Raw genomic sequence first — 20,834 nt, forward strand, 5'->3', positions numbered from 1 at the left:
CCAATGCCTGTCGGACTTTAATTGACAAGCATTACAAAGCCAAACAGATTGTGAAAAAACTCAAAATACGCATGCCGACATTTTTATTTTCTACTTTAAATACCTGGAAATGTTCATACTAACATGACGACATCAGTTTGGAAGAATATTACAGAATGAGCATAAAAAAAAAAACGGTGTGCAGCGCATTAAAATGATCAATGATGATTGATTAATTTAAACTCAAAATGTTTCATATAAAACTAGCAGGAACAAGCCGATTCCATTTTATTTATCGATGGGAATTTTGCCCAGTTGGACCAGCGTCACTTAACTTTGAGTTGCCTGACACTGTCAAATCGTAGCCACAGGCCATTGTTTATGTAGACCTACGTAAGAGAAGGCACACATCTTAAAGCACTTCCCTAAATTGCTGCTAGGACCTCTGGAGGAGGTTTTACAAAAGACGTTACAAAGGCGACCGACCGAGCCACTTTTTTGTCAGCGTGGTACATTCTGTTGACCATTGTCACAAAGCAAATTCCATAGGTTGCCATGTACAATAACATTCAAACAGTGAAGACCAGACGGCACATTTTTGATTTGCACAAAGTGCTGAAAAAAAAATGTTTTTGAGGGGTGGGGGGGTTCTGAGTTGAAGATAATTGCAGAAAACACTTGTTCCCACTCTTGCCCAACAAGTCATTCATGCCAGAAGCGCCACTATAAATGACTGCAACATGCTGTCAGAAGAGCCCATGATTGGTCATGGATTTTTCTAGATTAGACATTTCAAGATAAAATCAGCAGTAATTCCCAAACACGAGATGTGTTTGAGTCTTGGAAAGGAGGCCCATCATAAGACAGTTTATCACAAAGATAAAAATAGGCATGTCGAAATGAATTTATCGAGAGTATATGGCTGTGTGAATTTCAAGCAATCAACCAGGGCATGGTAATCGACAGTACAATGTTGGCAACCGGACTCTTGTTGGATGTGGAAGACATTTCATCTTTAATCCAGAAGGCTATTTGAGGTGTGGCGTCCTGTTTACAATATTTAGGTCTACATTGGGTGTGCCCCTGAGAGATGGTCCCTTAAGGGTTATTAAGGCAAACTAATCATGGCTCATTTCCACTTTTCTACTGCATTGGACTTTTTCCAGCCATCTCTGCCATGCCTTCTCGGGATCGTCTACACAAATTTGGTGTGAGAAATTGCACACATCACATCTTTTCTTGATAGTATCCCATCTATAAAACAAGTCGCCTTGAGGAGAATCACATGGAGTGAGTAGGGAGGTTGCTCCAGCACAGCGATATCGCTCTAGGACGTTTTTGGGTTTTTTTTCATGTTTTTTCTATATTATGGATTTTCACCTAGTGCGCATGGGTCCCTGTTATAAACGGGAGTTGAGTGAACGAGCGAAATGGGACGGATCCCATTTGTGTTCTGAGGGAATTGACTCCGCGGCATTGGTCATAACCTGCTTCAGAACGAGGAGGCCAAGAAGATGTACCTGGATATCAGCTTCCCTCTCGGGCATTGGTCCAAAGTGCTGAAGGATCTGGTTATGGAAGCGGATCTTGAGGTTCTGGAACCAGACACGGGCTTGATTGTATACAGCATCGTGGAGCTCTTGTAGGCTCTCGAGCTCTTCTCTGGCCTCCACCTAAAAGCCAATATTGAACAACACATAGGTGGCTGTTGGATTCTGTGGCACCAAGTGAAAGTAAATTACATAACGAAAGTCGGACAAAGCAACATTTCAGCTCACACGTCGTACCCGAGTGTCTTCCAAATGCTCAATGTCAGCGATACTATAACCGTCCTTCGTTCCTCGGGACAGGACTTTGAAGCGCTTCCCGCCAATCGTGTCCACCACAGATCTACCGTCAGGCAGGAAGTGAACACTCCGGATGATGAGCATACATCCATAGTCGACAAACCTGCCAGGGTGGATGCCACAGTTTTAATTATGTAAAAATGCTTGGCGTAGCAGCCTCTTATGTAACTAATGACTTAACAGGCAGTCAAATGAACAAGCTCAGATGTGTGCCAGTCCGTCAAGTATAAAGGTCTCCTAAAACTGTGATGAGCACAAAACCCAAAGACCTTTTTGTGTCTGCACGCTTACCCTTTCTGGGGGTCGTTAATACACATCCCGAACTGCCGCGTGCCCGTGTCCATGCAGCGGCGGATCATGAGGCGATAACGTGGCTCGAATACATGCAGCGGGCAAGGCACCGTGGGGTACGCCATGGTACACACAAAGATAGGCACGTTCTTTGTCAAGCTGCACCCAGGACAGAAGATAATTAGAACCTTTCGCGAAAACAGACAAAAGGCAGAGAATGCAACAGCTAACTTACTCAGAAAGCTCTCTGGTCTCCTCCAGGTGAGTCTTGGACCTCTCCTCATACTCCTGACCAAAATACTGTTTGATCAGCGCATCCAGCACGCTTGTCACGGTGTACTTTCTACATGCTAGATACTGCAGAGGAGAGATTTAGGATTAATCATACAATGCTCCTAATAAAACAGCAGTCAACATGTGGGTCCCCTTACCTCTTTCAGGTTCTCCTTGCACAGAGGACAATGTGGCGTGTGGTCCAAACAGCGTTCCAGACAGCTTTTACAAAAGGTGTGGCCGCACGGCGTCGTCACAGGCTCGTAAAATAACCTAGTTTAGACGGATAAAGATAAGATAAAGATAAAGATTTCCTTTATTAGTCCCACAATGGGAAAATTTGAGGTGTTACAGCAGCAAAGATATAGATCACACAGAGTCGGCGGCGTAATGTAGCCGTTAATGTATAACATTAGCAGCAGACATTCATAAAAAGCATGCAAATATACACAGTATAAACGTATCTAAGTGTAAGGAAACACTCCTAATGCCTGTCCATTATACAGAGGGGGAAACGCTGTAATGATAAAAACTACTGAATCATAGAAAATACTGCAATGATAAAAGTACTGTAATGGTAAAAAGTACTGCAATGATAAAAGTACTGTAATGGTAAAAAGTACTGCAATGATAAAAGTACTGTAATGGTAAAAAGTACTGCAATGATAAAAGTACTGTAATGGTAAAAAGTACTGCAATGATAAAATATACTGCAATGGTAAAAAGTACTGCAATGATAAAATATACTGCAATGGTAAAAGTACCGTAATAGTAAAAGTACTGCAACGATAGAAAAATACTGCAATGATAAAAGTACTGTAATAGTGAACGTCCTGCAATGGTAGAAATACTGCAGTGATAGAAGTACTGTTATAAGAATACTGTAATGGTAAACAAAATACATCATTGGTCAATATTTAAGTACACCATTGGCTGAAAGTACAGCAGTAGTGTATATTGCATCCTAGGACTGCACAATTGCACTAATGCCCTCCCGTTTGTAGGCCTGACCCAATGTTCTTGTTAAAAAGTCTGCAGGAAGGAGCGGCAAAATCTCTCTTTGGTACAGCGAGGGTGTAACAGTCTATCACTGAAGGAGCTGTGGAGTGTTCTCAGAATGTCATTGAGTGGGTGGGCTGGGTTGTCCAGCATTGATGACTGTTTTGCCGTCATCCTCCTGCCCCCCACTGAGTCCAGGGAGCAGCCCAGGACAGAGCTGGCCCTCCTCACTAGTTTGTCCAGTCTCTTTTTGTCCCGGCCCGAGATGCCTCCTGCCCAGGAGACCACTCCATAGAAGATGACTGATGAAACCACCGAGTCAGGAGGAGGAGTGCAGACCAGGTCGGACACCTCTTCCAAAGTTCAATTTTAAGTTAGTTTTACTTGTAGTAGTTTTACAGAATGTATTCTAGCAAAAACAAAATTATTTTTCAAATTAATCCTAGCCAAGCCGTGCTACGACTGATAGTCATTTGTGGGTACTTCAACGTGAATGGGTAGTTAATTTTATTTTCGGAGCGGATTAAGCGTGATTCTTTTCATTCTTCACATGTTGCTTTCTTTCAGTTCTTCGTGCCACTAAAAGCACATTGTCCCTTACACAATCTTTGGGACGAGTGAAATTGATAATACCATTATCATACTGATTATGAACAGTGTACACACGAGCTCACCTCATACAGAGAGCGCACTCAAGGTCATTGGCATCAAGGCGATCCTCACGAACACTTCTGGGAGTGATAGCTTTGGGTGTTTTTTTAGAATTTTTCACACCTTAAAGCAAATACAGAACATCATGTTACTCAAGCTCTATGATTCATGTACTTCAAGCAATGACAATAGAAAACTGGGAGAGGGAGAAAAGTGCTGCACAACACCTTGTTTTTTATACTTGCTACTTCCGCTGGCTACATTGCAAGGCTCGATGTCGGAAATGGAAAACTTTCTCTTCAGCAGACTCGCCTTCTCCTGGTCCCCAAGCTGAGGAGCGGAGCAAACCCTTTTGAGACCCTGCTCGCCGGAGTCCAGGCCATGATCTCGCAAGGATTGAGCTCTACTAAGACCGGGACGCTCAAGACTCTCCCAGCGTTTCTGTGGCACAATTGTAACAATTACAGTCAACGCATGTGATATCAGAAAGCAACAAAAAAAAATAACGTTCAAATGGTTAGGATAGATGACTTATCTGACCTCCTGCTTGTCATTTCGCTGGTGTGCCGACAGAGCACGGACCTGGTGTTGACTTTGTTTTTGGACTGGAATATGTGACCTGACATGGGCCATAGGGGTTTTATTGCGCAAATGGGGCGACGTGTTCTGCGCCGTTTCCCTCAGGCCAATCTTCACATCGTCGCTAGCCGAAGAGAGCAGGTCACACAGAATCTGTTTTAAAAATAAACAACAGCAAATAGCATGTCAATGATGCAGGCCTGAAGAACTGTAGAAATCCTGAAATGTTTATTTCTTGATATGGGAGGCTGTTCTGAGCAGAGCCTCTAACTAATTCTTGACATTCTCGCAATGAAGAAGGAGAAAAAACTATTTCACATGACTGCGTATGAAGTCATCCAACTGACATTTTTCTTACAAAGACAATAAGAAAATATGTTTATCATCAAAAGAAGGCACGTGCTTTTTGATACTAAAGGGACACCCTAATAAGAGTGTACATGACACATATGGAGAATTACACAAATATTATGCAACAGTGCTAATTTCATATCAAAAGGATAAAGGTGCCGTGAAAATGCAGGTTGGACTGTATACAATGAGACAACTGTGTGCCTCTTGCATAACCCCCCGACACAGAGCTGGATTTGTTGAGTGGAGCTAATGTCGTTACACAAAGTCACAGGACCTGACCTTTATCACAAGCAAAAGCAAGACGATACAGCTGGGACAAGTGAACGTGTCGTTTGCTCACCATGGTTTCATTTTTCAACTTAAGTAAATTTTGCGCAAAAACTATTGTCTACTCTTTATTTTCGAAAGTTGACCATTTACAGATCATTTGTTTGTTCCTCTCTTTAAACACAACAGCTTGACTTTTTGACCAACTTAAAATGGAACGTCTGGCATCAATATAAAGACTAGGAGAGAAGGCCACACCTTTGCGTTTTAATTGGTGACCTTGATATCTCTACGCCACCATGTAGGCTGCACCCAAGCTTCTACTAAATGTAATTGTCATGCTTCTCGTTCGTTCACATACCGTCGCTGTCCTGTGAAAAACACGTGTACACTTCTTTCATTTTTACGTCAATGTGGTTTCAGCGTTACAGACATCCCAACATTTTTAAAAAATGACTAAATTGCACATACGTGTTTTTCACAGGACAGTGATGATGTGAAGTTGACAAAAAACACACCAAGTAAGATCAACTGTTGTAATGACAATAATAACAATCAACATTATAATAGTGCTTTACTCAGTATGAAAAGCTTATTATGATTAACACACAACTAAAAACAAAAACATGTCCCTTGGTGGATGCAACAGGGGGCCAAAAAAAACAAAAACAAAGAAAACTTAACTAGGGGCCGCAAAACTATGTGTATGGCTAGCTTGATGATTCAACAGAGAGGTGAGTTGTAACCTCTCCAAGAATTGAGAACGTGCCCAGGTTCCACTGTCGGTCATGTCATGGTATGGCAAACAACTCGTTTGTGTGGAAAGATTAAATTAAAAAAATAAAAGCTGGCTGGTGATAGCGTTAGCCACGTTACAATACTACAAAACGTAAAACTGACAAGCTAAAACGTTGTACTGTGATTGGCTAGCAACTAGTACAGTACATACACTGCCTTAGGCCCTTCATGACAATTCAATATGGGGGGCCCCTGATGATTCAAAAAGATTTTCCTGATCTGAAACTGATGCTAACCTTGGCTACTAAGCGTCTCTCAGCAATAAAAGGCAGAAAATTAGACCGAGATTCAAGTTTGTACAAGCACCCAGCAGCTATAACTCTGAAATACTGACGGGCAGAAAATATCGCACAATTATTTTTCAGTTAATGCACCTTTTCAACTTGTCTCTTTGCGCAGGGGAAGTCTTCGTCCACAGCAAGGCAGTTGAGGAAAACTTGGAGAGACTCATCCACTTTGCCCATCTCGTGAAGCACCATGGCTTTCCGGAACAAAGCCTGTGAGGACGTAACATCAATAATAGCGGGTTGTTATAATCACTGAATTTAAAGCTTGCAAAAAAAAAAAAAAATATGCTTCACAAATATGTGATCACGTTAGTTTGAACCGCTATCTACTCAATTGCTACATTTTCTCTTTGATAACTTCTACTGAAGGGTGTTTTTTTTTTTTTTTAGCCAGGGGTTGATTTATTTTTGATGGATGATCGAACAACAGGAGACTGACCCACCTCAGCAGAACAGCTGAATGCAAGACAAAACTCAATGTCCTCCAAAGCCAGATCAAACTCCTTCAGAGACGTATATGCTTCTGCTCTTGAGAGTCGCACCTTCTCCGTTGTTTCAGGTTCTTCAAAGACCATGGTAGAGAGAAGAGAAAGGCAGGAGAAATTATTGGTAATTTTCCTGAATTAAATCTTGAGAAACATTATGCAACTGTCTGTCACGACAGTTGTAGTGTTAGTGTCATGATGGGAAAGAAAAACATGTTGCGTAAGACAGTAAAAGCAGCAAGAAATCTGATGGCAGCAAAAACCATTCTCAATATCAATGAAATTAGGCCTTAGGTACATGATAAGGACAACAGTCAGATGTTAATTTTGAGCAGCTAGTAGTGGCCATCGCAGGAAGAATAAGCCGTTTTGCCATTTTATTTCAGTATATTGTACCATCAAGGTCCAATTTTGAAAGTAAGCAACCAACATAGGGAAGCGTCGGGGAGCGCAAGAAGGATTGGATTAGACCCATAGAATAACATTAACCAGCTATTTGATGTGATCTAACTAAAGTTGCAACAGCAGAACATTTTTAAGTGGATTTCTGGAATGTTCCTGGTGATTTTCCAGTGAATGTTTATCAGTGGAATTTGGAGATACTAAAAACGCAATTTCATTATTTTAAACAGAGATCCCACGGCAGAGTCAGATAATCCATTCTTCAGCTGCCTTTGGATTTTTACACACACAACTGAAATATAACCACAAAGTGTGTGCATCTGCAGAGACATGTCCCCCTTTGTTCGCAGGAGATTGTTGAATGTCGTGGCCTACTGTTGTTACATACTGTTATCTTTGTTACACTGACATCAAACATTGAGCACTCCAAGTACCAAATTATTTTTAACTGAATTATTTTTACATGTCAACAGCTTGACTATATTCATACAAAGATATTCCATTAAAAAAATGGTACATACAAAAATTCCCTCTGAAAGCTAAACAGATGGTAACAATGCCCGTCATGTACAGTTTGAACATTCAAGGGTCACCTGGACGCCACATCTTGTTAGGTGTTCCTTTAGCAAAATACAAAATGCCTGTAACTGAAATTCGTGCCTTTCAAATCCTGCAGACTCACGTTTAAGAATATGCTAAGGCAATTGTGCATGCGCCTACTGTGAAAAAAAATATATCAATCTCTTTTAATTTGTCTGTCGTTACCAATAAAACTGGACACCAAGCTTGATGAATGGCTTACTTGGTTGTCGATGAGTAAACAAGAGTTTGGTTTTTTTAAACATTAACATCAAATTTAAAAGTGAATGTGTACTTTGGGATTGAATGGAAACCAGCTCAGGGTACCGTCTCTCTTTTGCCAAGAGTTGGGATGCATGGATGTTTATAACTTAGTTTAGTTTAGGATGCTTGCACATTTGTTTGGGGGACGATGGCATTTTATGTTAGGGGATGATCAGGATTCTTTCTGCAATTATCTGAGCAATTTAAGGACTATCTGTCTAATTATACTGTTGGTCTAAACCTTTGGTCCAATGAACGACTGAAGACTCACCAAATGCTATATAGGGCAAGAACAACTTTCTTTGCCCTTGGGAACTATGTGCAAATGCACTGCCTCAAACTGCATACCTGCTCCTTTCACAGTCTGCTGCAGGAGCACAGTAGCCACCTTTTCTTCTTGTTTCATAATATAGTCATGTTACCAAACCTAAGAGGCCTAATCATGAGTCACAGCTGATGTATATGACCATTTCCAATGTCGAAAAGCGATTGGTTACACAGCAGCGCATATAACAAGTAAGCCCACCCTAACGCAAGTTACAAAACCTGCAATGCGTGTCACGACCTTATACAAGCTGACCCTAAGGCGCATGCGCTGTGAATGCACGTTTCATAAACTCTGCTCCATAGCTCGACGCGAGTTGTAGATCGCGTCGCTATAGTAACTGATTGACGATAACCCCGCGCTGATGAAGAAAAGACAATGTTATATATAACGTTTAGTGATGAATTCTTCCTTCCTTAATAAACACTACGTCATTTGGTTTCAGTGAAGCCTCGTCGACATTCGCGTAAGCTACCGTCTGTGAAATATTACCGTGTACGTGAATGGTGGATATTAGTGTATTTAGACGATCGTCAGTTTCGAAAGTTGAGTCAATTGATTAGCAGTAGTTTACGTGCAAGTCTGCCACATTCAATATGGCGGAAGCGCTCGCGTAAACCAGCAACGGGACAACCCACTCAAGGCGCGTCTACGATGTCCAAACTCAATACCAGGAAACACATTAACAAACATCCGCTGTCAACATAGCTCGTTTAAGCGTACAACAACTCACCCGCTCGAATCATGTCGCTCGCTTGCCTCACGGCGTCGAGGCAGCGTTTGCGCCGACACAGCTCGTCCACTTCGCCTAGTCTTTTGGACCGTTTCACTTCGCTGGGGAACCATTTAGCTAAGAGTCCGCATAAAATCACATTGGGCTTGCCTTCGAGTCTCACCGCTTCGTGGCACAACTTGCACCTAGAGAGCAGACCTCGTTGCAAACACCTCTTGCAGAATGAGTGTCCACACGCTAACGTCACGGGTTGCCCTAAAAAGCTATGACAATTGGGACAGTCGAACACTTGATCCCAGCGGCTATCCTGCTCCTCCGAGTCCCGCTTGGACGGTGAATACAAGCCGCAGACGGCATTTTCCTTGAGGTTCCGCACTATACAGTCCACAAAAGTGCTCAGCTGTTCGGGTCTCATGGGCCCGTAGCGCAAGGCCACCGAGAACCAGTAAATGGCCTCTTTAAGGGAGTTCTCCGAGGCTAGAGCGTTGGCTTTTAGCAGGATGAGTTCATGGTAGTCCTCCTCCTTCTCCTTCTCCCGTTCCTGCTCCGGCTCGGGGACGTCGTCCTTTTCGCCGCCTATAAAGAAAGCGCTCCTGTCCCCCGTCGCTTCCTCAGCTGGCGTCTGGAGCGACATGTTGATTTAGAAAAATAAAATGTCAGGAGTAATTGTCGTTTCTTCTGTTAACACGACTATTCATCTCTCCTTCAGTGGTTAGTCCACCGACTTTTGCCGTGTTCACTCGTAGGTTACATAAAAATACATGTCACGTGAGCACAAACTCGCATGTGATTGGTCGCCGGGACTGGGTTACAAAACCTTGTCGGAATCAAGTTTCATAACTGCGGAAAGGTCGTTGAGGAATTATTGTTTCGACTTGACGTTCCTTCACACTGAAATGATAATTTAAGGACGTGAATAAAACAAGTCAGCGCCTGTCGGTGTTTTTGTTGCACACTTTTTTAAATCATAGGATGCAGTCCGGTTCTTTTTACCAAACAGGACGTGTGATGTGTTGTGTAACGAGCAGAACTGTAAAGCACACATTTTGTCTAGCCTACTTATATAGAAATTCCAAAACTTGTGTTTAAAAAAAGTGGTAATAGTAGAAGTGCAATTGAAGCCCCTTTACTTAAAGTTGAAAACAACAGACTGAAATGTAATTAAAGAAATCATGACACACAATCTAGTTTCCTTTCACTTACGCGGTGCTTGTGAAAAATAAAATAAAATTGGACAATTGCTAGCAAAATGTGACCCTGTTGCCTTGATAATGCTTTGAATGTTACAAGAACAAATCAGCCCCAGTGTTTGTCGCTAGCATATACCGGAACCAGACTGATAAATTGGCAGACTGATTAATGGATTGAATTATAGAATAACATCGCTAAATCGTCATCTGTCAATATGTAATGTATTGTTGCAAGCTGCCCTTTGTGGCTCTGCTCCATTTCCTGAGGACCTGGCCTCACACCACCCCCTCTCTCTCCTTCACGCTCACACGCACGCACACACACATTTTTTAGACTCTTACTTTCTAAATTGCACACCTCTTGCCCACTCAGACTTATCGGCAGATACTACAAGAGGAACTGCCTTTTTTTACTCCATTGTGAGCTGTGACTTTGTATAACCCTATAACACTACATTTTTGTTCCCCCGTGACAATATCGACCCAAGGGAACATCAAGGAGCGCCTCCTATTTTTTTCCACACATATTTTAGAAAACATAACAGCATTTTAGCATTTTGTAAACTGGATCTTTGTGAAATAATCAAAGACATGCGACTGTTAGTTCTCATGTCGGCCGTTATCTAATGTTTTGTAATTATAGAACTTCCAGTCTTTAGTTAACAGTGTTATGACTTAAACTTACTGATTTTAGTACGATAGGGTTCTTTCTGTCTTCAATTGTAGGTCGGGTATTATAAGAACATTTTTTTTTCAAAATGTTCATGTATGCAGTGGTGTATAAGCTGTGTATATCAATCTTCTTATTTCATCTATTGGCCCATAAATCAGCTAATATACTGGATCGGCATATACAGTACATCGGAGATCTGCGCCTGTTTTAAATGCTTGGTGTTTTGTTTTAAAGTGGTCGATAGTCAGATGGGATTAATTTCAATATTGGTGAAAGGTAAAAAAAAAAACTACAACTTCAAAATCACATGATGTTGTTTCGTCTTGTTTTTCTAATTTTCACAACCATGATGTAGAATATCAGCATTGAAAAACTAACGTTTTCTATGTATGTGTGAGACACATGATGCTTTATTCAACAAAAACTACAACATTTTAGTAGTAAAATCCATCATCAGTGAATGATTTTCCTGCAAAACAATGTTGGGTAATGCTCTTTATGTGTTATGTCTTGGCATTACAATCGGAATGTCGATTCATGAGCATAGAAATAAAAGTGCTTTATTGTGAAAGAGCAGGTTTGACAACATGACCTACTGTATTTCACAACCGTTAATTAAAGCCATGAAACAAAACTAAAAAACATTCTGATATTTTCACTGGCTGGAGATCATAAGACTTGATTCGGGTACTGTATGTTAGTTAGCATTAGATTTGACAGTAGTTTCTTTTTCCTCACATTTCTGTTCCAAAATTAGTACTCCCAAATTGTTTCATCCTCCGAACACAGCAATCGAATTCATACAAATGGCTCAACTTTTCTTTTGTCTGACCCCACTTTCTCCTAAGCTTTCTATGAGTGATTTAGATGGTCACTAGCAAACATAAATTGGGCTTCTGCGTGTTCCCTCTTGAGCTGAGCAGCCTTGAGGGCAATGCAAGTTTTCAGACGCAGTGTGGTACCACCAGTTTTGTTGGTGACAGATGCCTTTGGATCTTTAACATTCTCTTGAAAAGTGACGATAACGTAACAATTTCTGGCAAATATTTTATTGCAAATTAATAGAGGTTTACATTTTAGTCGTTAGCTTTTTCGTTGGATACCAATTTCATGCTTTTATAACTTTCTTACAGTGATACTTTACATATGCATGCCATTTGCAGCAGTAAAGAATATTTAATATATAATTAATTTGATAACATCATTATTTTTTATTTGCATTTGGTAACTTAAGAATTATTTAAGAAATCAAAAAAAATGAGAGTATCCTAGTTTATTAAATACATATAACTTTCATGTGTAAACAATAAAAAAAAACAAAAAACGTTACCTCCCCGTCGGGGAATCGAACCCCGGTCTTCCGCGTGACAGGCGGAGATACTGTCCACTATACTAACGAGGAGAACACGGTCCCACCACTCGGTTTTAATACTTTATAGCCGCTGAATATGTCAGTGAACGATTCCGTAGTTATAGTTAATAATAATAAGCAAGAATCGTCAAATTGTGGAAGTATTGTTCGAACAAGCGCAGTTTTATTTTGGGTGAATACGTGCTTTCCAAACGGCCACCAGTGGGCAATGTTGACTCTCTTAAGCGATACTCGGCATATACAACGTGTTGGATTTAATAATGACTGCAAAATTCCCGTAGAAATTTCGAATGGGACAACGGAGTCTTCTAATCCGCATTTGCGAAGACCGCATGACGACACAATATTTGTTCAATGATTATTCCTTGACGTGTTCGTTTAATGCGGCCTCCAATATCAAAAGGTCAAAATTTTTTGTTTGTTTTTAGTTGTGTGTTCCCAACATCATTAATTAATGTGACTCTGTCCCCTTTAAATTGGATCACCCCCTTTGATCAATCTGACCTTTTTCTGTACGTGTCCAATCCATGCGTCAGGTAAGCGCTATTACGACCGGAGAAACCTCGGATGTTTTTATTTACTAGTATATTTAAGTAGTTAAATACATTATGTGCACTTTAATTTGTGAAAGGTATGTTATTTGGGCACATTTGATATGTGGGTTTCCTTTTGTCCGGATTTCATCAGTCTGTGCGAGTGTGACAAGAAAGCCACGTGTGTAAAACTTCAAAGAGGAATTTATTGACATTACACTAGCATTTTCCAGATGTTTTAAAGAATATTCCAGTGATTGTGTAGTATAATTTTCTAATATTTTAATTCAATTTCAAATTTTCATATTTCTTAAAGAGATGCTAAAGATATGTACGCCATTTGCAGCAGTAACGGCAATATTTTTTATGTACAATTAATAAGAAACAATTTTTAAAATGTTTCCAATATCGGTCAAGTTCATAAAACGCCTCGCAATATAACTGTAGAGAGTTAACATTAGATTTAAGATAGCTGTTTAGGAATTAAATAAGTGAAAACGGGGCAGCCTTCCCGTCGGGGAATCGAACCCGGGTCTACCGCGTGACAGGCGGAAATACTGTCCACTATACCAACGAGGAGTGCTCACAAAACATGTATATTCTTATCATACTATAGTTATATAAATGTAAATTTCCGGATGGCCGCCAGAGAGCAGTGTCTTTAAGAGATTCAGGGAAGAGAACGGGTTGTATTTAATAATAATACCTACAAACTTTGTAGTACAAAGTCCCCGCAGATGTTTCGAATGGGGTTACTTACTCTTGCAAACTGCAATTGCAAGTGAGTAGAGAAGATATTTTCCAAAAAGTCTTATTTTTTGGCTTTTATAAAGTTGGGGAAAGTTCTTGAAATGGACTGGGAATAAAATAGACCTGCTTGAGTCGTTAAAAAAAAATCTAAAAATTAGACATAAATCACCCAAATATTTAGATTTTGGGCTTTTGAGTTTGAAAAAATATAATAAAAAATTATTGAAGAATGAGCTGAACAGTTAATGAATTTGGAAAGTGTTGAATCGGCTGAGTAAAATGCAAATGAGATTCATAAACAAAACCAAAAAAATCTTAATTCTCGGCTTTTATTTCCAAATTTTGATTTTTTTTTTTGAAATAGGACTGAGTTGAACAGTTTCATGTTGGAACGGTTTGGAACATTTGGAAGTAAATCTGTGTCATCGGTATTTGAATTCATCACACTTTTTTTTTTTATTTTTTTTACCAGTTACAGAAATGTAAAGTAAATATTTTGTTGTTGTAATAACTTAAAAAAACGATTTAAAAAGGTTCGTTCAACACATCACGATCTAACTTGTGCGTAAGCAATAGAATATACCTCCCCGTCGGGGAATCGAACCCCGGTCTTCCGCGTGACAGGCGGAGATACTGTCCACTATACTAACGAGGAGTTGGCGAACATGGGTGAACGGTGTTAGAATTCTATATTTATGCTACACTTATATGAACGGCTTGCTATCTTATATTGTAGTTGATGATACACTCGAATTCTAAATATGTGAAAATATAGCATGAACCGGTGCGGTTTGATTTTGGCTGAATACGTGCTTTCCAAATGGCCACCAGGAGGCAGTGTCCAATCTTTTAAAAGTTTATGTTTGCGAGCGCCGGACTTGACATAGCGATAAAATGCAAGAGTCCTTCCTCCCCGTCGGGGAATCGAACCCCGGTCTTCCGCGTGACAGGCGGAGATACTGTCCACTATACTAACGAGGAGTGGCGAGTTACGTCACAGGCCTGTTTGTAAAGGCTTGTCTCGAGATAATATACAAATTTAAAAATGTCACAACTGGCGGCCACCTACACGAAACATCGAATTAAATGTATTGTCTAAATGTCTGACTTATGATATATTAAAAGATGTCTTTCGACTTCCCAGTCAGCAGTAAAGTTTAGTTTTAGTTTTTTTTTTATTATTATTATTATAATTTTTATTTAGAAAAATCATTTTCTTTTTTAATTCATTAATAGAATCTGTTCAATAGTAATTTTCGTTGCTAATAGTTAGTTTCCTTCAAATACTTTAATCTCCCGGTTTTATTAGTTTGCGTAAACTAAAATAAAATTGGTTCGAACTGAAAACATAAAACTCATTCTCCCCGTCGGGGAATCGAACCCCGGTCTTCCGCGTGACAGGCGGAGATACTGTCCACTATACTAACGAGGAGTTGGCGAACATGGGTGAACGTTGTTAGAATTCTATATTTATGCTACACTTATATGAACGGCTTGCTATCTTATATTGTAGTTGATGATACACTCGAATTCTAAATATGTGAAAATATAGCATGAACCGGTGCGGTTTGAGTTTTTTTTTTAAATTATTATTATTTTTAATTTAGATAAATAATTTTCTTTTTTAATTCATTAATGGATTATTTTCAATTGTAATTTTGGTTGCTAATTGTTAGTTTTCTTCAAATACTTTAATCTCCCGGTTTTATTAGTTTGCGTAAACTAAAATAACATTGGTTAGAACTGAAAACATAATACCTGTTCTCCCCGTCGGGGAATCGATAGGCGGAAATACTGTCCACTATACTAACGAGGAGTGGTACTGCCACGGATGAAAACGTGACAAACATACACATCAATGAATTGCAAAGCGCTTCATTTGATAATTGACCAGTTGGTAATTAGTGTTATGCCACCAGAGAGAAAATATTTAGCAAATGTTACATTTCATTTACTCAGTGGTGCTTTTAAGCCAACCTATAATATATATATATATATATATATATATATCCTTTAAAAGGGAAGATTTATTGCAAAGAAGCACTGTTGCAATAAATAACCATCTACAAAACTAATAGATCTTTTTTTTAAATTGTGTGTTTATTGTTTATCTATGCCAGCGATGTTCAGTGACAGAATTAAACGTTCTTTCACTAAATGGCAGAAGGCACAATTAACCTTTTCTGACCTTTTCTAACCATTTCTAACGCAAATATGTGCCTCAATGTGAAAGTTGAGAAAGACATAAAAACACAGTGACTTCTTTTGTAAGACACTTGCGACAAAACACATGGAACTACACGTAAAAACGGCTGCACAACTGACTACATGTTTTGACTGTTGTTCAAATCAAATGCATGACCACACTGACATACTGTACCTTACGAGCGTTGCCACAACAGAAGTACAAGCACCTCACCAATCAACTATATGACCCACACTGTGTGTCATTTAGTTGGCACGCATGTCGGATTCCTTCGACCCAGACACAGCTACTCAACTGTTCACGGTGGTAAAGAGGCCAGCGGGCAAACGCCGCTCTCTTTACACGACGTGATGGAATGTTATTACGGTATGATCAACTGCATGAGCAAATGTAGAAAATATGTGACCCTCAGATAGGCTCTTGGACTGTACAACATCTGTTAGTATATAGACTTGAGTAGTTAAATTAGACTAAAATAAAGTGGAACGACTCGCCTGTTAAAGATTGTCGCTTACTGGTAATCAATGTTGTCATCTTGTGTTGTTACAAAGATTCCCTAATTTTTAAGGCGTATTTAAATCAGAATATTTATGTTGAATTCCAAATTCTTCCACTTTGAGTTTAGATGTTCCACTGTAATTTAGAACTGGATGATTTTTTAAAATAATCTAATTGTGATTCTCTTCAATACTCAGTATCGTGACTGTAATTTTATATAAAGTTTAAAAAAATTGTCAAGACTGGTTAGCATGTCCGCCTCAAAATTCAGAGACGAGGGGTTAGATTCCGGTGGTGATTTGAATTGATTCACATATTGGTCGTTGAAAATGAACGACAAATCAGCGTTGTTCTATTCGCGTTAGAAAGCATCAAAGCATTAAATTGTCAGAGAGGAATTGTAGGATGGGATGACCCGTCTCCCTTTCTACGTGGGGATCGCACATGAGCAGAAGCTACGTACACGCTACATTTGAGCGAACGCCCGGAAATAGTTCTGTGTGGATGGGAATATTTGTCTCGCTAACGCTGTCCTAGCAACGGGAATATTTGGCGGCATAACGCCTCGCTGTTGGCCGTTAGCAACAAACCAAAGGGAGTTTACAAACATGGACGCTGACCTGACCTGAGAGATGAAAAAGTTGAGCACTAGTTATGACGAGGCTACACAATTGGATGGATTTGAAATGGAATCAAAGGATTAAAAATAACTTCCTGGATTCTGCCGTTTGCCATGATATGGCGCGGGATCCTGGAAGTTAATTTTAAATCGAACCTTTCCTTGGACTGATACACGTGTCATCGGTCAGTGTAGTGTAGACTGATATTTATGGATAAGTGAATATGGCTTTGTAAACGTGACGATAAAACACGGTATAAATGCACATTTACCATTCATTATTTTGATCAAATTGGAATTTTCATTTCTTGGACTGTGAAGAGTTGAAATTACTGATTCGAGTGTATTCGCCGAGTGAATCAGCGGCATCTATTGACAGGATATCTATCTAGCTATCTCCAGCCTTTGCCATTTGAAACAGCATTCTGCTACTTTGTACAATGCAATGTCGATTTGAGTTCAATTAATTATTCAGCCCAACTGTAATTGCATATAAGTAACGATTATGCCTCAAATAGTGTAAATAACAATCTCGCTTCGATTAAGGTTCAAATGCTTGACCAGAGTGATGTGCGTCCAGAAACGTACAATCACATGCAAGCGTGCACTTACATGTTTGTGCTCATTTATCAATGTGGGAACCCTCCTGTGGCTGAATCTCAGACAAGTGTGCAGGAATGCAAGCTGACTCAGGGTCAGCCTTATCTGGCCCTGCATAATCTCCATGCCGTGTTTGGGTTTCTTGGATAAAATGCACATCTCCCCACATCGAGAATGTTCGATTCAGGATGACGTGAGGCTGGCAGCACGAATGAGATACATGAAAGGAAATCCGCCAAAAAGCAGGCCTGCTGGAGCATCGGACTATTTGTGGCAAAGTGAAGTGTGAACGAGAGTACCGGCACGTAACCCAAATGCATAGTTGCCACAGTCAAGTCAACACTTGCACACTTGGAACGCGTTTCAACGCACGGCTCATAGTTGTTACGCTGTTGAAAGAACAACAGGCAGCACGGCACATTGTTACAATTATCTCCTCTTGATGTACTCCACCTGACACCCCCCCCTCAATTAAATTCCTCCAGCCAAGTTGTTTTGATAGTAACTTCTCTTCAGTGCAGTGGAACCTGTAAAGTAAAACAAGAGAAAAGTGGTACAAGTTTTACTTCACTATAAAAGCTCTTGAAAGTTTGTGTTAAAAGGTCAAAACAAAAAACAAAAGGTCGTTTTTCTGTTTTTTTTTGTTGTTGTTTTTTTAACCATAAATGGAACTTTACCATAGGAAAGGCTCTGGCAGCTTCGTAAAACAGGATCAGTTGGCTATTAATTCAAAATCACGAAGCAGAAATGACTATCAAACACAACTAGGTGACCATTAGCATTATAAAAAAATCATATTAACTCATTAAAGCGACTTTAAAGGCTTTTACTTGATTTCATATTTATTAGACTGTGGCTAATTTCTCCTTTTCCTCCATTCATTGTCAATGCCGCTTCTTCTTCTCATTGGTGTCGCCGATGAACTGGAGCGTATGTAGCTGACTTTTGGCGAGAGGTGGGGAATACCACGAACAAATTGGGACATTTCAGCCGTGCTACCAAGTCTCATTACATGTGCCCCTCTTCCGGGCTGCTGATTTTAGAGCAGCTGTGCTACAATGAGCCGCATTGTCTCTGGAAATATGAAAGTACTGTACAACAAGTTATGTAAGATGCAATTGAGAACAGCATCGAGAACGACCGTGGCCGGTACCCGCCTCCCCTCATCTCCTTGTTGGCACAATCAGCGGCTTAACTGACATTGTTGAATGTGGCGAAAACAATAATCCACTCCTGATCGGAACAAGCAAACAAATTACTGAAGAGATTATGTGGAATTATTTGTGGTGTGGCCTACCTGTATACCCCACATTACATCAGAAGTATGACCCAAGTGTTTATTTTAATACATTTAATAGTGCACTTTGATTAAACTGTACAGAAATAATATTAATAAAAAAGATAAAGCCTTTTTTTTTTCATTTCCGTAACAGAGCTTAACATTTACAATACAATACAACAAAACGATACAAAACAAACATATATCTGAGGTATAAATATATTTGTTTTAAATTAACGGTCATTGTCATGTGTTATTTGGTAGCGAGACGTGGGTACATGAATGATATGGACAATGGCTTAAGTGTCGTATCTATGAAGCGGTGTTAAAACAAGTGAACAACTACACAATGAGAAGCTTGTCTTCATTCCTTTTTTTTGGGGGGGGAGCACATTAACATGCAATCTGCCCTCATCTTTACAGTAAAACCTGTAAAATCTCCTCCTTTATAAAAGGACATTTGCTCTTGCAGCTTTCTTTTCGACGTTGGACGTGTTGTGTTGTCATGCACTGTGACACTCCATATTCGTTTGAACGTTTGTGGGCATACGAAATACAATTACATTTGTGCTGTTGGGAAAGTCTGAAACAATAAAGGGTGCTTTTTCTTGGATTTGGTCCACTTGTGTCTTGGTCTTCAACACGAATTCTTCCTTGTCATGGAACGTTCAGGGAGGTGTCAATGGTGCTTTCCTGCTGCTTTTGGTGAGCCAGCCACCGCTTGGTATCCTCTCCTCTCCATTACACATATCAACCCAGGCCGGCACATTCACGTCTTTCTTCAGCCGTGGACTCATCAATCGGCACGACATCATAAATATTGTATGCGCTTCCTCCCACGCATTGTAACAGAGACAAAATAAAGAAGGACGGATGTAAGACAAAACAGACAGCATTAATATGAAGTGTGAAAAAGAGTACGGTAGTTAGTGGGTTGCTCTCATTCCACATGCAGTCACCTTTGCTTCTCAGAAGCAATAGCACTCTTTGGGTAAAGCCTCACGTGCCGTCTCATCAATGTTCTTTGGCCGACATAAATACTTAGATGGCAGGACCAGAGGGCATTTTAAATGGTAACATCAATAATGTGGTTTAAAAATAAAACAAAGTCCTTCAAATCAGGAGCCAAAGTTTGTCCTGTGTTTGTAAAGAGGTGGAGTATGGTCTTCTCAGTCTCATTTGTCAGCGGGCAACGTGAAGGAGTCGCGAATCCGCGCCGCTTCGGCAGCACACAAGTGTCCGTGCAGTTTGTTGTACCACTCTGGGAAGCGACCCCTGTGCAAGCAGACAACAGAGCGGGTCAACATATGGCACTCAATAGTCATTCACCCAAGGCCTTGTTCACACCGGAGCTTCATCCGGTTCGTGAGCCAAATCCCATACCGAAGCTCTACTTTGATTTGCAAGTAGTTACGGAAGAGCTCGTCGTGTTGGACAATGAATTGCACGGCTTGGAGTGGTAACGACTTAGTGTTCAGTAAGTAAGCTGGTGGCAAAGTTGAACAGAAACGGTTCTACAATGCACGTAGACTTCTAAAATTCCATTTCAAGCATAAAGCATTTGGTGACTGTACCGGCAATTTTTTAAAGTAATATTTGAACAATCTGAGCAGGAGCAAGTGCTTGGGTTGAGTATGTGTCAAAAATAATGAGCCCCATTCAATTTAAGTTAATCATTTTTCCTGAAATGTCAACAGTGTGTCGTTAATAAACTCGTTTAAATTAAACTCTTAAAAAAATGTGTTTGAACGTATCCATTTCCTGTCAGCTAGTTTAGAAATGACATCATCATTGAAAGTCGCAAAGAGAGACTGAATCCCTCTTTTTGGAAGGGGAGCCACCAATGAACATTTACAACTCCAAAATGGCTGACAGGAAGAGGAAGCGTTCATTCTTTTTAACAGTTTATATTTAAATGAGTAACTACACACTGTTGAATATTCTGGGAAAAATATGAACTGTAAGTCGGGAAAATTGCACAGGGCTCATTATTTTTAGACT

The 20,834-nt window shown here is 40.0% G+C and overlaps 2 protein-coding genes and 4 non-coding genes across 6 annotated transcripts in view; all 6 read right to left on the bottom strand.

The window, feature by feature from the left end:
* lonrf1 (LON peptidase N-terminal domain and ring finger 1) overlaps window positions 1-9,875 on the bottom strand; it is a 12,837-nt gene extending 2,962 nt beyond the window's left edge. Inside the window, exons 1-11 of the mRNA XM_088303283.1 lie at window positions 9,114-9,875; window positions 6,769-6,887; window positions 6,413-6,535; window positions 4,581-4,772; window positions 4,268-4,481; window positions 4,064-4,163; window positions 2,549-2,663; window positions 2,353-2,474; window positions 2,118-2,276; window positions 1,767-1,929; window positions 1,500-1,652 (exon numbers count right to left, since the gene is read on the bottom strand). Of these exons, the coding sequence (XP_088159409.1) occupies window positions 1,500-1,652; window positions 1,767-1,929; window positions 2,118-2,276; window positions 2,353-2,474; window positions 2,549-2,663; window positions 4,064-4,163; window positions 4,268-4,481; window positions 4,581-4,772; window positions 6,413-6,535; window positions 6,769-6,887; window positions 9,114-9,747 (2,094 nt within the window). The 5' untranslated portion in view covers window positions 9,748-9,875. The remainder of the gene's footprint in view (window positions 1-1,499; window positions 1,653-1,766; window positions 1,930-2,117; window positions 2,277-2,352; window positions 2,475-2,548; window positions 2,664-4,063; window positions 4,164-4,267; window positions 4,482-4,580; window positions 4,773-6,412; window positions 6,536-6,768; window positions 6,888-9,113) is intronic.
* Window positions 9,876-12,306: 2,431 nt separating this feature from the next.
* Window positions 12,307-12,378, bottom strand: trnad-guc (transfer RNA aspartic acid (anticodon GUC)). The gene has a single exon. It is a non-coding gene; the product is annotated as a tRNA-Asp (tRNA).
* A 1,836-nt stretch (window positions 12,379-14,214) lies between these two features.
* trnad-guc (transfer RNA aspartic acid (anticodon GUC)) lies at window positions 14,215-14,286 on the bottom strand. Its single transcript has one exon. It is a non-coding gene; the product is annotated as a tRNA-Asp (tRNA).
* A 254-nt stretch (window positions 14,287-14,540) lies between these two features.
* On the bottom strand, window positions 14,541-14,612 carry trnad-guc (transfer RNA aspartic acid (anticodon GUC)). The gene has a single exon. It is a non-coding gene; the product is annotated as a tRNA-Asp (tRNA).
* Window positions 14,613-14,991: 379 nt separating this feature from the next.
* On the bottom strand, window positions 14,992-15,063 carry trnad-guc (transfer RNA aspartic acid (anticodon GUC)). The gene has a single exon. It is a non-coding gene; the product is annotated as a tRNA-Asp (tRNA).
* A 4,705-nt stretch (window positions 15,064-19,768) lies between these two features.
* Window positions 19,769-20,834, bottom strand: part of dlc1 (DLC1 Rho GTPase activating protein) — a 68,803-nt gene continuing 67,737 nt past the window's right edge. Inside the window, exon 18 of the mRNA XM_088302387.1 lies at window positions 19,769-20,108. Within this exon, the coding sequence (XP_088158513.1) occupies window positions 20,009-20,108 (100 nt within the window). The 3' untranslated portion in view covers window positions 19,769-20,008. The remainder of the gene's footprint in view (window positions 20,109-20,834) is intronic.

This window comes from Idiotropiscis lumnitzeri, chromosome 8 (assembly GCF_059441095.1).
Source record: "Idiotropiscis lumnitzeri isolate Australia: NSW breed Sydney's pygmy pipehorse chromosome 8, RoL_Ilum_1.0, whole genome shotgun sequence".
In the NCBI taxonomy this organism is placed as follows: Eukaryota; Metazoa; Chordata; class Actinopteri; order Syngnathiformes; family Syngnathidae; genus Idiotropiscis; species Idiotropiscis lumnitzeri.